Source organism: Gymnogyps californianus, chromosome 1, assembly GCF_018139145.2.
Source record: "Gymnogyps californianus isolate 813 chromosome 1, ASM1813914v2, whole genome shotgun sequence".
Taxonomy (NCBI): Eukaryota; Metazoa; Chordata; class Aves; order Accipitriformes; family Cathartidae; genus Gymnogyps; species Gymnogyps californianus.
Genome location: NC_059471.1, coordinates 10,869,286 through 10,884,029, shown reverse-complemented (window position 1 = coordinate 10,884,029; position 14,744 = coordinate 10,869,286). Strand labels below are relative to the sequence as shown.

Sequence of the window (14,744 nt, the reverse complement as noted above, 5' to 3'; positions counted from 1 at the left end):
CTTACAATTGAATTAGATGAGACAGGCAGAATGCTGAAATTGGAAATGTCTCAGAGCACATCTTGAAGGAATAGAAATGTACATAAGGGAAAAATAAACCTATAAAAATACATCAGGTGGCACAGAATGTACTTGCTACCAGTGCTGCCTTGATTCCACTGTTCAGCAGCAAAATACTATCATAAGACAATACCTGTTAGGTAAAAGCTGCATCAAAGAACTTCTACCAGAATATGGACATTTTAGAAAGGAAAGTCCCCCACTCCCCCAGTTTGAGAGCAAAAGTTGAGTGGATAAAAAAAAGATATCCTGTGTTTTTCAAATCCTGCCTGTAATTTCCCAATACATAACACCTATCCACCTGGCTGCTGAATATGCAGATAAATGCTAAGGTTGTTGCCAGTAATAAGGCCTGAGGGGAAGGTACTGACTTGGTTGCTTGCTGCACTACAGTGGAATAGCCATTTCAAATCTAATTAAAAGTGAACACAGATACAACCTAATTCAACTCCCTTGATGCTGGCTGATTTTGTGATTTCGTCCTGGGTGCTTCACTAAGAGATTATAACTAAAACACAAAGATCCACTAAAATGGAGAGCCTCTGTTTTTAACATCTCTCACTGGAGTATTTGCTGCCCTTTTTGTTGGAGAACAGACTTTACAAGCCTGACATTAATCAGATGAACAAGAGCTACCAATCCCTTCTAGGCATATTTTGTTAATTTAAAATTTGTGACAGTATTATTCTGCTTTCCAGCAGCAAAGCGTTGTAGAAATGTCTGATCAAAAGCAGCACAAATCACAGTTGTTTTCTGCTTGACGTAGCAGGAGTAGAGCATCCACACAAGGGGGAGCTGGGAGACTCTTTCTTCAATCACATGCACATAAAAGCTAGAGCAACTACAAAGTCCCAGACCCTACTTGGAAAGCGTTAGGAATTACTATTTGGCCTCTTCAGGGAATAAAGTTTTTATGCAGTGCTTGAGACACCAGAGTATATTTCAAATGTTCAAATGTCTTTAAAATAAGGACAATTTTAAATGGTAATATTGCAATGAACCAGTTTTGGGTTTTGGGTTTTTTTTCATCACAACAGAACCTCTCTATTCACCATGGCATCTCAAATGTGAAAAATACAGGGGCTTTTCTTCAGCAAAACAGGCAAGGCAGCCGAGGAGGTGACTCCTGTCCTACAGACAAGGAACTGAGCTCGGCCCATGAACTAGTCGGAGACTCTTTCATGTGTTGAAACACCTAGACTCTGAATACCCTACAGCCTGCTGGAGACCACGCTTGCCTCTTCACTTAGCCTCTTTATACATGCATCCAAATGCTCTGTCAGCTGACAATCAACCAAACTGACAAAAGTGAAAAAGGAGTAAAATCCTCTGGAAAGTGGAAGGTTTTGAGAGTCTGAATGGCTGGAGGCATGTCTACATTTCCAGCAGGGGAGGATCTCCTTCTGCTAGAAATCCTCCCCGAACTTCCACTTACAAAAAGGGACAGACCTGCCCAGAACAATTAATGAGCTAGTAATTAGAGCTGATCCCTGGGGATGCTGGAAAAGGGGATTTTGCCTGATTCAGAGCATGCAGTTGAACACCCAACCTACACATGAGTTTTAACTGTAAAGCTATTTAGTATTCTGTACTGGGCTCTCTTGATGTCTGCCAGTTTCCACATAGAATTAAATACTTCTCTGATGCAGGGACCTTAACGCACACCTTCCACGCGTATGTGTCTGTGACTGCAGGAGAGCCTCAGTCTGGTTTGGGTTTTTCTATGGCACAAAACCCCTCTTTGATACTCACTACAGCATACCTGGGCACAAGACAGAAGATTCGGATACTACGGTCTTTAAAGGCATAAATAGCTAGAAAGGACATGGCCTACCCATGACTTGTGTTTTGAAACACCCCAAAACTTCAGCAAGACTATCTTGCAAGGGGGAGTGGGGAGAGACAGAATTTGGTGCATGTGACAGCAGATAGGGTGAGTTTACACACAGGAAGTGATAACTCTGGTGACTGCAATCTGATTGATATATAATCCGACCACTCTCCATGTATTCTACTTCCTAAACGTGATGTCCGTTAATTAACAAAACATGAATAATGTTTTTTGATAAGTGATTGCTAGTGATCCTAGAATGGAGACAGTTCAGATACAGATTAGGGTGTTTGGACGCTAACTCTAATATAAGAGATTTTTAGGCAAAAATGGAGAGAGTTACTTCTTGAAGGCAAGTGCTTTTATTTTTCCTTCCTGGAAAACAAGAGAGGAATACAGAAGTTCCAGAGATATGGATTATCTTGTACCAGTCTGGTTTGATGATGAAAACCGTCTTATTTTTCCCATGGGACCTGGAGGAAAAGCTCTTACAGGTGAAAATGCCATTTTATTCAAGGAGAGACAGAAGATCAGGGCAGAGGACCTGAGCTGGGACACTCACAGATACCAACCCTTGGTGGCTTTCAGCCTGAATGCAGAGGAAGAACAGAGGGAGAAATACAGAGGCAGATCTCAGCTGCCTGCTGACCTTCTCCCACGGTGTTTTGTGGGGTTGGAGTTTCATGCATGCTTCTTGGGAGGAAAATGAATTCAATGAAAAGCTGTGGCAAAAACAGCACTTTGAAGAAAGTGTTGTGTTATATCAATAGCTGTTTCCACTCAGCTTCCTGACCCAAGGCTGGAAACAAAATGGGCATGAGGCAAAGGTGAAGTAGGAAGTTATTTCTACTGAAATTCAAAATACTTTAGTCCAGGGCCTACCATCTGCTGAGAGAGAAGTGTCCACCAGTGTGTGTCAATGGCATCCCTGCCGTGGAGGCGACGGTAGATTCTGCTGTGACTATAAAGGAGATGTTTTCTGTGGAAAGGAAACAACTGCTCCAACACCATGGTTCCTGCACTGGTAAAGAGAGCAATTCTCCCACACTGCTTGCCCACAGCTGTTGGGGGATTAATGTTTGCAAACTGCATTGTGTCTATTCACTTACTCACTTAAACTTCTCAGATTTCTAAGGTGCCAATCATGAACATAAGCTATTTGAACATGGAAAGCTTTGCAGGAATTACTATTACTATAAGAGGATTGCAGTACATTTTTTAAATAAAGGAATAAGCAAGCACATTTTCTATTTAGACTCATATTAGCATATGATAGAATATTGCCCTTTGCCAAATCTCTGGTGTGAAGAGCTTGTACAACATACAGCCGTCTAGTACCTCAAATGCCATCCTTCAAACAGGGTTTTTTTCTTGTTTTCTTCTGTACTAAAACAAAGGGGCATGCACTGAATGTCACATAATGACATCTTCTATGTCATTTCTACTTTAAATAGCACCACGGAAATAAAATAACTTCTCTTTATAATTCTGGAGTATCAAATTCCTCCTTGTCTAACTCATAGAATCATAGAATCATTTACGTTGGAAAGGACCTTTACGATAATCAAGTCCAGCTGTTAGCCTAACACTGCCAAGTCCACCACTAAACCATGTCCCTAAGCGCTACATCTACACGTCTTTTAAATACCTCCAGGGATGGGGACTCCACCACTTCCCTGGGCAGCCTGTTAAAATGCTTGACAACCCTTTCAGTGAAGAAATTTTTCCTAATATCCAATCTAAACCTCCCCTGGAGCAACTTGAGGCCATTTCCTCTTGTCCTATAGCTTGTTACCTGGGAGAAGAGACCGATACCCACCTCGCTACAACCTCCTTTCACGTAGTTGTAGAGAGCTACAAGGTCTCCCCTGAGCCTCCTTTTCTCCAGGCTAAACAACCCTAGTTCCCTCAGCTGCTCCTCATAAGACTTGTGCTCTAGACCCTTCACCAGCTTTGTTGCTCTTCTTTGGACACGCTCCAGCACCTCAATGTCTTTCTGGTAGTGAGGGGCCCAAAACTGAACACAGTATTCGAGGTGCAGCTCAATTGAAAATGGTGGAGTTACAACATGGTTTGATCCAAACCGACACCAATTAAAAGGCTGAGCATTAACACAACAGGCGCAATCCCCATATGACAATGAGTTTCTGCAGTGGGCATTACCTGCTGACTGCATCAGACACAAACTAAAATTTACACATATTAAAGACCATACATAGTGTGTTTCTCCTTTCTGTTTTCATCTGTCACCCTGAACTCATTATTTAACGTGTCTCCCCAAGTATAGCCCACTCATTCTTGTTTATCTCTGGAAAATGATGCTTAACTTTGTCATCTGCTCATTTTCATTTTGAAAACCTACAGACAGAAAAGTAATGGCAAGCATTAAAAATAAACAAACAAGGAGTAAAACAGAAAGCTGTCCAGAAACAGAGTTGTAAAAAAAGTTATTTATCAATTTAGCAGTGATTTGCAAGCATGGTATCTGATTATTGTGCTTCCTCTTGCCTCTGTCTTTCATGGTGTGACTATTAACACCAGTGTGTACCTATGGCCTTTCCTGATTACCCAAACATTAACCACAACACCAATTACTGGAAGTTAAAAGTCCAGAACTTCATTAACAGCAAACAAGACAAAAGATAAATACTAAACCAGATTTTATAATACTCTACTCCATCATTTTGAGATGAAAGAGAAAAATCTTGCCAGAAGTACCTTGCTGAACTGTAGAACATATAGCCCCATAGGGAAAGATATTTCAAGTGATTTTTACAACTTAAGCAGAAAATCTGGCCAAGTTCAATCCATATCACCTCTACCAAGACAGGCTTTCACTGCTTTGTCCCTTTTCTGTGGTGAAACGATAGCCTTAACCCGAAAGGCCTTTACTCACACCAGTGCTCCAGCAGAGTCACCGTACCATGGGATGAAAGCAGGGCCACAGAGGACAGAGGTGAAGATAACCAACCCCTTACTGAAGGGAAATACTGGACAGAAATGGCAGGCATAAGCTTTTAGTGATATGATACCTTCCATGGGTGTCTAAAACTCTGCTTTCCATTTCAGCTGGGTCAGGTGTTGTCTTTTTTGGTGGGAAGGTGAGATCTGGACGGTTCCTTCACCCTCCCTCTTTTTTCTAGCAGAGATTTACATAGCCCAGGGTACTGGCTTACATGACTTGACATGAATACTTGTTTCCATCAGTGCTCCTGAGTGATTCACTTCCTCGTGCTGATCGGGCATAAGCTTGATTATTTTTCTGAAGTGGGGGAGGCCATTTTGGATACACCTGATTTAAGATTACACATTGCAGCTGACAACATTGGGCAATGTAGCCTGAAACAATGGAATGCACACGTAGAGAGAGAGATATAAAAACACATGCATGTATGTATGTATGCATATATATATATACACAGACACACACACACATACATATGTATGTTTCAGTGATCCAGTTTAAATACAGGGCTTATTCAGTCAACATAATCCAAGGGGTACAATTCTCCTTGTCTAGTTCTTTGCCTCCATGTTGTTAACAATGTCTTGGAAATCTCAAAAATTAAAGAAATTAATAGAAATGGCAGAGTATAAAGATAGCAGGAATCTTGTGAGGTCATCTAATTTATCCTTGCCCAAAGAAAGGATGGATGCAATTTATCCCCAAACACAGGCTTATCCTTTGTGAACTTGCATAACCTCCTTGGATAACAGACCCCAGTGCCTCACTTTTCTTACAACTAAAAATCTTATTCTGACTTTTTGCTGAGATTGAATAAAAATAATAAAAGACAAGGGAAAAAAAGAACAAAGGTTGACTTCCTTCCTCAGAGCTACTTGTCTGATATCTGAAGACTTATACTTTAACATCTCAGCTCTCTTTTCCCTGGCACCCCCTCTCAACTGTTTTAATATTTCCTGGTAGCACATGTTTTCCAGACCTGTGATCTTTCTTGTAAATCTCCAGGTAGACCCCATCTTCCTGGAAGTGCTGTACCCAAAATTTGACACAGCCTTTCAGGTCAGGATTTGCCAACACCAAGTAAACAGAAAGGACTATTTCTGTTTTCCAGCATTACTCTTGTTTACCCATCTCAGTAAAGTATTTGGCTTTTCACACCAGTATGGAAGTGTAAACGTACATTCAGCCTGTGATTCACCATAATACAGCTGCTTCTCTGCAATTCTGCTGCCCAGTCAGTCATTACTCTGACAATACTGGTGCACTTGGTTATTCTTATCTAAACACAGGATCTCACATTTACCTTGATGACTTGCATTGTATTTTTCCATACCACTTTGCCAACTGTTAAATCACACAACTACGACTTTGACACTATCCAGAGTACTTGCAGCCCCATTCTGCTCTCTGACATCTAGCAATACAGACCTTATGCCTACTTATCCATCCAGGAATGAAAATAAGAGCAATGCTGCAGCCAGTACCTTTCTTAACTTATCCCTCCAGTCATTACAAACTCACCTGATAACAGTTTCACGTAGACCATGTTTCCCTAGCTTGCTTATAAAAATATCATGTGGTACAATGTCAAAAACCTCACTAAACCTAAGCCATACCACCCATAATATTTCTTTCTATATGGCCTCTTCGCATGTTGCAGAAGGAAATGAGATTGGTTTGATGACTTCTGCTTGCTGAACACAGACTAGCTCTTCGTCATCTTGATACACATATACTCATTATTTTAATGCAAGTTGGGTGACTAAGTTCCCCTGACTACCTATCTGCAGCTTTAAAAATCTGGCCCTTTGAAAGATTCAACAGCAGGGTCATATAGACTGACTACTGACAGGATTCAGGCCTCCTGGGTGCCTAGGCATGGGAAGCAAAATAAGCAATATGAAGTAGGGCTTGTTTAGGCAGAAACCTAAGCTTTCTAGCATAATCCCCAAACACCTTGTTTGTTTACCGCCTAACACTAGGTGAGTCTAAACTCCACAGAGCCTGACTCTTAATTTTCGTTTGGCAATTTTTCAGGGGCCCGAAGTGCTGTACCTCTGCATTCCTGGAAGCGCTTCTGCTTTTATTAAGAAGGCAAAAGCTAGGTTTTCTCCTGAACAACTCACTAGGTGAACTTGGACCTGTAGGTGTCCCCAGGACTGGCCAGCCCACTGGGGGATGTGGGGCATTGCCCTCCCACTCTCCTTATGGAACAGAAGTCTAATGGTAAGGACACCTTTCCAAGAAGGAGGAGTAAAAGGGTGCATTGCCATAGACTATTACTTTTCATTGAATAAGCCCTGGGGAACAGAGCCCAGAACCCAATCACCCACCAGGCTACAGAGCAATGGTCACTCGTGTCTTTTTTCCCTCTGGCTGATTCCTGAATTCTTTTTCAAAACAGCTTCAGTAACAATGGAAAGGACCCCATACTTCAACTATAACCCCTTACTTACACAATGCTGGTTTGAATAGCTGCAGAAAAAGGAATTAATAATTCAGGTCTTCCATATCCTGCATTAGTGCACTAAAGTCAGTGAGGCAAAGACGTGGGTAAAGATATAGGAAGCTCCATGTATGTTTTAAAGAGAATAAGCCATCCTCTGGAAAGTATCTTGTAATATTTATTTTACAAAAACTCAGACAATATCCAGAAATATCACCTAGCTAGTGCCAGCATCATTGCCAAAGTTATTTACCTATTAGCTTTTGGGTTTTAGTAAATCTTCTGTCTTATTATCTCTGTTATTCCTTTTATTCATGTTTCAATCCTTGTTTTCTTTTTTTTTCAGATCCTGAATGCCTCAAAAGTTTCTAGATCCATTTTAAGGAATAAATAACATAAAAAACCATGCAAAGTAGAGGTTTGCTGTATATTGGCTTTGCCAGCAAATGCCAAAATCAGTATCTACTTCAGTATTTCTATTATTTTGTTACTTGCGATTATATATAATTCAGAGAACTGCTCTTTAATCAAGTTGTGACTGTCTTGCACTCCTCTGACACTTCTGCAATCTCACCTGGCAGCACTTTACCCTTCCCCAAGCTGAGCTGTGTGGCCCAGCTGTGTGTGCAACAGGCTCAGTTGCCCTAATTCCTTCAAGAGCAAAGCCCACCATTGATAAGGTTGAAGTCTGTACTCATTACTTCCATGCACGTGTTCTTGAAAGCGGTGACCCACTGAACAACCTAACAGAGTGATTTTTTTCTGTGCTGTGCTCACCAGCACTTTGATGCCACTTTCTACAAACAAGTGATAAACCCCGGAGATCTCAGTCATTATTTCTGACAGATATTTCATTTTTATTGTTTTAATAGTTTCTTCATTTTTCTCATTGACACAAGGAGAGGACAAGAAGAAAAAGAAGATATAATATGCTTGCTTCACCACCCTCCTGGAGGTAGGTACACTCCAGACTGGACTGACTGAAACCTAAAGGAGAAGTTATATCACCATTCTTCTCTAGAAAAGACATTTCTTATTTCCTGTGCACCTGCCTTACGAGTGCATGCGGTAAGAGTTTGGTTTTGGTTTTTTTTTTGACAAACCAAGTCTTTATGGAAACATCAAAATCACTGAGGTCAAACCTTGCAGGGAAAATATCCGCTTTGTCACAGACTTCTCTGAAATCCAAGATAAACTTTCCATCAGAAGCTGAAAGAAAATGGCACTCCTTCCCCCAGCTCACCAGGTTCCCTAGCTGCTCACCAGGCAGATGTCGGGCCACAGTTTGCTCCCCTGTACTTCTTGGAGGAGAAGGTCGGAGTTAGGGAGCAGGTATCTCCTACTGAGAAGGTCAAATGGCTTCCCCAGAAAGGCTGAGTCCCTTCTGCTGCAGCTGTTCCACTTTGTGCAAAGAGGTGAATAATTAGTTCCCCACACAAAGAACCAGACTGATTAGAGACTTGATTGATTTAAACTCTCCACATTAAACACAAACGCACTAATCAGACGACTACAGAATCCTTCTCATAAATCTTGGTCCAAATAATATTTAACTCTATACAACTCTTTAAAAAACACAACCAAATTCAACCGCAATTGACCTGTATAACCTGGCTGTATAAACTTAGCTATGGGAGAGCCTCAAGTCTTATCCTGGCTCCCTGAATTAGGCTTTTAACACCCATATTTTACCTCACACCCACCTAAGTACCAAAGCTTCAAATACAGAGAACAAAGAACAGAAAACCAGGATCATCATTCAAATCTCTCCACCCCCAAACCAGCTGGATGTTTTTTTTGGAACTGACGAATAAACCTCAGACTGTTCTGCATTCTGCTGTGAGGCTATGAGCCCTGCAGAAGCTGGGACACATCTGTAAGTCTGGGCATCCTGTGCACAAAAGTGAGAAAATGCTTTGAAAAAAGTAGCACACTGTTTATTATTTTTCTAGGTTGCATTACTCAATGCCATTAAATCTGCTATTAGATAGGGGAGAATATTTCCCCAAACTATACCTGCTGCAAAATCTCATCTGCCATTAATTCTTCTTCTCTGAATTATGCCCAGCTTGGGAAGAACTGGCAATCAGAGAGGGCATCAGTGTGGGTTTGCTGCCTGTCTGCACTACTCTGCCAGGTCATGGTGAGGATGTTATGATTTTGTCTGTACCCACAGTGCAGGTCTCTGGTTATTCCCAGAGGGGCCCTGGCATGCCCACGCTGCACAGCACTCAGGGAGTATTTCCATGCTTGGACATATCCAAAACCCATTTGGACAGAGTCCTAGACAACCTGCTGTAGGTGGCCTTGCTTGATCAGAGTGGTTGGACAAGCTGATGTTCCAGAGGTCCCATCCAACCTCAACCATTCTGTGACTGTGTGAACCCTGCAGCATGACACCTCTGTATCCACAAGGGCAGGAGACACGTTTCCAGCAAGGCCATTCAAAATGCTTCACCTCTGACTTGTCACCACACACAACCCTGTGGTCCTCACCTTCAGCCCACAGTGAGGGCCCTTCCTGACTCATTTGCTATTTGTACATGCCGCAAAAATGGGGCAGGGCACCACAGGGTCATTCCTGCTGGGAAGTGGACCGTGAACTGTGACAAATGCAAGGCATTGACAAAACTATGTCAAAGAATAGGGCAGCTGGCAAAGGAGGACTGCCTGGCTGGGCAAGTGAGTGGGTGCGGGCCTTTGCTGTCTGAGGTGTGACTGCTATTCAAGGAAGAATCAGATCAGTCTGAATTGTGTCTCTGAGAAACTCCTAGATTTGGCTAGCCAGACCATAACCTGGGCACCAGCTGGCTCCTTGCAGGCCGCATCTCACCACACCTCCTGTGCAATGTACTCATACAGGCTCTGGGGCTGGAGAAGGGGCGCAGGGGTGAGGGACAGCTGAGGACAGAGCAGGGAGGTCTGTGCACTGCGGGGAACTCTTTGCAACCAAATAAAGACCACTCCTGCCAATTTTTCGTCTACCTACATGCCTGTGTTTTCCTGCACATTGGCTGCATGCAATACAAGGTGCTGGCTCCAAGACAACCTAGTCTATCTATGGTTGTGCAGGGAATGGGGGAGGACCTGCACGAGCGGGTACCAGCCATGGCTTTAACCATAGGATAAGGCAGAGGCTGGAAGGCAGCCGTGGCAGGCAAGACAGGGCTGGCTGACAACGTCGTTCCCATTTTGAGCGAAATTAGAACCCCATATTCATCACAAACCCAGAAAAAAATCAACAGGTCAGTGAAATCACTAAACTGACTACAAATGTGGATGGTGTGGAACTGCCGATGCCCCAGTGGTGATGAAGAGGACTGCAGAAGGACAGATGACACACTGTTCATATTTAGTACAGTAAGTGCTTCTGCCTTCGGTAGACTACACCATCAATCATCACGGAAACAGGCCTGAGCATGGAGGTCATTCGCAAGGCAAAGCAGCTGCAAGTGAGGCAGGATTTAACCATCACTTAAAGCACTGCTGAGCTTGGACCATGTTGTCATTCATTCTTGTATTGTGCGAGCAAGGCTGCAACACTGTATGCGTGCAGAAAACACGAGCAGCACTGGAAATGAGTATGCACCTGCAGCTCAGGTTTGGGCTCCAGGTTTATTTTGAAGTGTATCAATTTTTTAATGTCATGCTTGCCACAAAGACCCATGTAGGTTTTCTCAGTGTTGCTGCTCTAGCATGACCCTAATTCCTTTGAAATGGGCTGATACTGTAGTTGTCTGATGGATTTGCTCAGATAATTACACCTCAGCATTCACTCCAGCTCTTCCTCTGCCTTAATTTGAACAGAATGGATTAATTTGGCACTTTGATTTGAAGACAGTGGGAGCTGGAAAATCCACTGCTCCCTGTGAATTTCTCTAAAAAACTGTAAAACCAGCATTTCTCTTTCATTTCTTAGTTTGCAAATTTCCAAACCTGATGGTGGTGAGTTAGTAGGAAATATTATCTTGTGGAAATATTAAGAATTTCCAATGGAAGCAGGATGGGAGAAAGAATTGTTTTATATTAAAGTTACTAATATGTCTTAACAAAGGGACGTATGTATATTCCCTCTCCTTCAAGCCATCATTTAACTTAAGATACCTAGCTACATGGAGAGGTTACGTAAAACGAACTTGCGTGCTACTAGAGTTAAACAGTTAAAGCCATTTTCTTTTGTTGAATACTGTGAAGAAGAATCACATCTGTCCTCCAGTGCATCCAGCCGGTACAGCTAGTTTCTAAGCATGTATCCAAATTACAAATATATTAAACAACAGTTTATGTTCCAGTCCTGAAATTTCCCAGGATATTATGAGTTCAGGAACTTCAAGAGATAGCAAAGGCACAAGGCAGATAAAACACTATTTTCCTGTTAACTGGAAAATGTCTTAATTATCCAACAGTGTCTGACCACAATATTTTCAGTTTTATGTCAAATTGTGTTTAGTTGCAGACCACAAATTAACTTCTCTCAAGTTTTATCTCAATGGCTTCTATACTGATACTCCTATCCTTACAGTACGTGGCTCTTCAAAGCCCAAAGCAGAAGAACAGGCAAATTCTAAGACTGACAGTAAGATGTTTCCTGAATGTTAAAAATTGATTTATATGATGATTACTGGCTCCACTGATGTTTTCAGGACAACGCACCACAAAATCTTACAGGAATATCATAACCCATCAGGAATATCAATAATACATTTTTGTCTGTGATGGGAACATTACACTACCTGAACTCATTCATTATGGAGCAATAGGGAATCAGTGATTTTATTATGGACTAATAGAACAGTAATTAATATAAAATCCAATTTTAGAGACCAGAGTCACTTTCATATGACACAATATCTTGTTTGATTTTCAGGTCTAATCAGTAAGGAAGTACATAGCCCCTTCTCATTCATCACATGCATCCCTCCCTTTAACTTATCTAATTTCAGAAGGAAGATGTAGCAATTAGCTCACGGGGTTTTTTTTCATTGCTAACCATCTTATTATGTAAAGTTGGTGCTAGCAAGAATGTTTATTGACAACTTTTTATTCTAATTCTTTCTGTCTTCCCTCTCTCCTTGAATGTCATCTCACCTATGAGAAAAATGGTAATTAAGACAACAGTGGAAAACAACAACGCTGGGTCTTCAGACTGTTCAGTAGTTTACTACCAGTAATTGGCTTTTCACTGCAGGACAGTATCATAATTTTAATTGTGATTTTTCAACCAAGGCATATAATGCAGCTCTTCGTAGTTACATTAATGTATACTTGCTGCTCCTTTACTGATTCCTGTATATTTACATTATCAGCCTTAGTAACAACTGAGACTTCCAGCATGCACTGTACTTCAAAAAAAAAGATTTTAACATGAAATATTTTTTCATTCAATGAAAGGTCTGCTTTTTATGTGAAGCTACTCAGGCCACAGTTTTTACAAAACATCTCCAAAACCACAGGAAGAAAAAATAAACTATGGGATTTATTTATTCCAACTGAAGTGAATGAGCCAAAAAAAAAATCTGATATTCGGTGGGTTTTACCACTGTGTTGTGCAAAAAACCACTTTAAATATTTATAATTGGGCCCAGATTTCAAGGTTAAGGTCCTCATATAAAAAACTATTACACTTTAAAAGAATGCACAGTTAAATAACCAGAACATTTATAATGTACATTCACAGTGTACAACAATAGTTTTATGCTAAGGTAACCAACTGGAACAAATAGGAGTTATAGCAGTATAAAACTCTAGAAAAGCTGTGATTAATCAGGTATAGGTCCCTATGGCACATAACTATATTATTTGTATAAATAGAGGCATGGGTATTCAAAATCATGGCTCAAGAAAAGAGGTGAGACCACTGAAGGAAGAAAGATGGAATTTACCCCCAAAACTGTCATTTACCCCTAAACATAGCTATCACTGATCAAGACAATAAAAGACTACATGCTTCTGTGGCTGCTGAAATGCTTTTCTGTTTGTAACACCATTATGTCAAGCTCAGCCACAAGCATTTCGATGTAAAGAAACAGAAGAGAGAAAAATGGGGAGGATGCAGAAGCAAAAGGAGGAAAGACTGAGGAAAGGCAGCAATAGAAAAAGTAATCTGTATTGCAATTCCACCAACCCACAGAGTCTTCCTGAACATTAATTATTGTTCGCAGCGTTATTCACTTACCAACATCAGGATCAGTGGCTTGGACTCTTGTTAACAAAGCTTTAGTGGCTGTATTCTCATAGACACATGCGGTGTAGTGATCAGATGAAAACACTGGTGGATTATCATTAACGTCTTCTAAAATAAGATGGATTTCTGATTGGCAAAACCTGCCACCACCATCTGTGGCTCGGGCAACCAAGTTGTACGCAGGGATTTTCTCTCGGTCGAGAGGGGCCAAGGATTTCAGCTCACCTAAAATTGATTAAAAGCAGCAGCCATCATTACTACTGTAGCAACATCACTAATTCCAGATAGAGTGAGTATCTCAAAAACATGTATTTCACAGGAATAGGAAAGAGAAAAAAAAATCAACCTTGCTTATTCCAATGAATGGATTAAAAACTCACAGCAGTGTCAATTCTCACTCCTCTTTACCCAACAAAGTGAGCTGCCAATATGAGTGCAGGGAGGACAAGCCACTCATGGTGGCCTTCAACAGCCTACAACTTCACCCATATGAACACCACTGTGTTTCTTCCAAGTCTGTCTTTCTGTTACTCTCAAGATTTATAGACTGCTAGACATAGAAACACATCCTGAATCTGATGACAGTAGCCATAATGAACTCTAAAGTTTTCTAACGCTACTGTTAAAAAACAACATCAACATCTCCCTCTCTTCTCCCCACAAAGCAATCTCCAACTAGCTCTGAATTCCTGTAGATACCTCTGGCATCTAGTTTGAAACAAACTTCTTATTCTCATGCAGAGACAGGTATGACAATAAACATTAACAGCAACAAAAAGCCAGCTTACTCAGACTGTGAGAGCTTTACCCATGATCCATTTTCCACTGCACAGATAAACAACTGCCAAACATTGTCATATCAGCAAACAGCCACTACTAGTTGGAAGATAAGTTTTGGGTTAATTTTGTAAAGGGTGTAATTTGCAGTTAAATACAAAATTTGTTCTTGAAGAGGGCAATACTTCTCCATCCACACACCGCATAGATCTCCAAACACCTCCTCTTCCATCAGTAATGCTACTGCAATAGTGGGCGCTGCCTCCTGCTAGTCAGGCGGAGGAGGCATTGCACAGGGAAGGACTTAGTCTATCATTATGGTAACCAAATTCCTAAGAATAACAGAGGGGTGGGATTTTTCTTCATGGGAAAATGATTTTATTTAGCTTTGCTTCATAACAACCATAAAATCTAGATCTTAGCAGAGATCAGCATCTTTTTCCAGACCAACTGCCAAATGTACAAGACCTTTGTAGCATTC

At 41.2% G+C, this 14,744-nt stretch overlaps 1 protein-coding gene across 3 annotated transcripts in view; it reads right to left on the bottom strand.

Moving 5' to 3' along the window:
- The window catches only part of FAT3 (FAT atypical cadherin 3), a 322,500-nt gene that overhangs the window by 50,315 nt on the left and 257,441 nt on the right, over positions 1–14,744 (bottom strand). For all 3 annotated transcript variants that reach the window (XM_050900494.1, XM_050900497.1, XM_050900498.1), the window contains one exon: positions 13,478–13,711. In XM_050900494.1, coding sequence (XP_050756451.1) covers positions 13,478–13,711 — 234 coding nt within the window. The remainder of the gene's footprint in view (positions 1–13,477; positions 13,712–14,744) is intronic.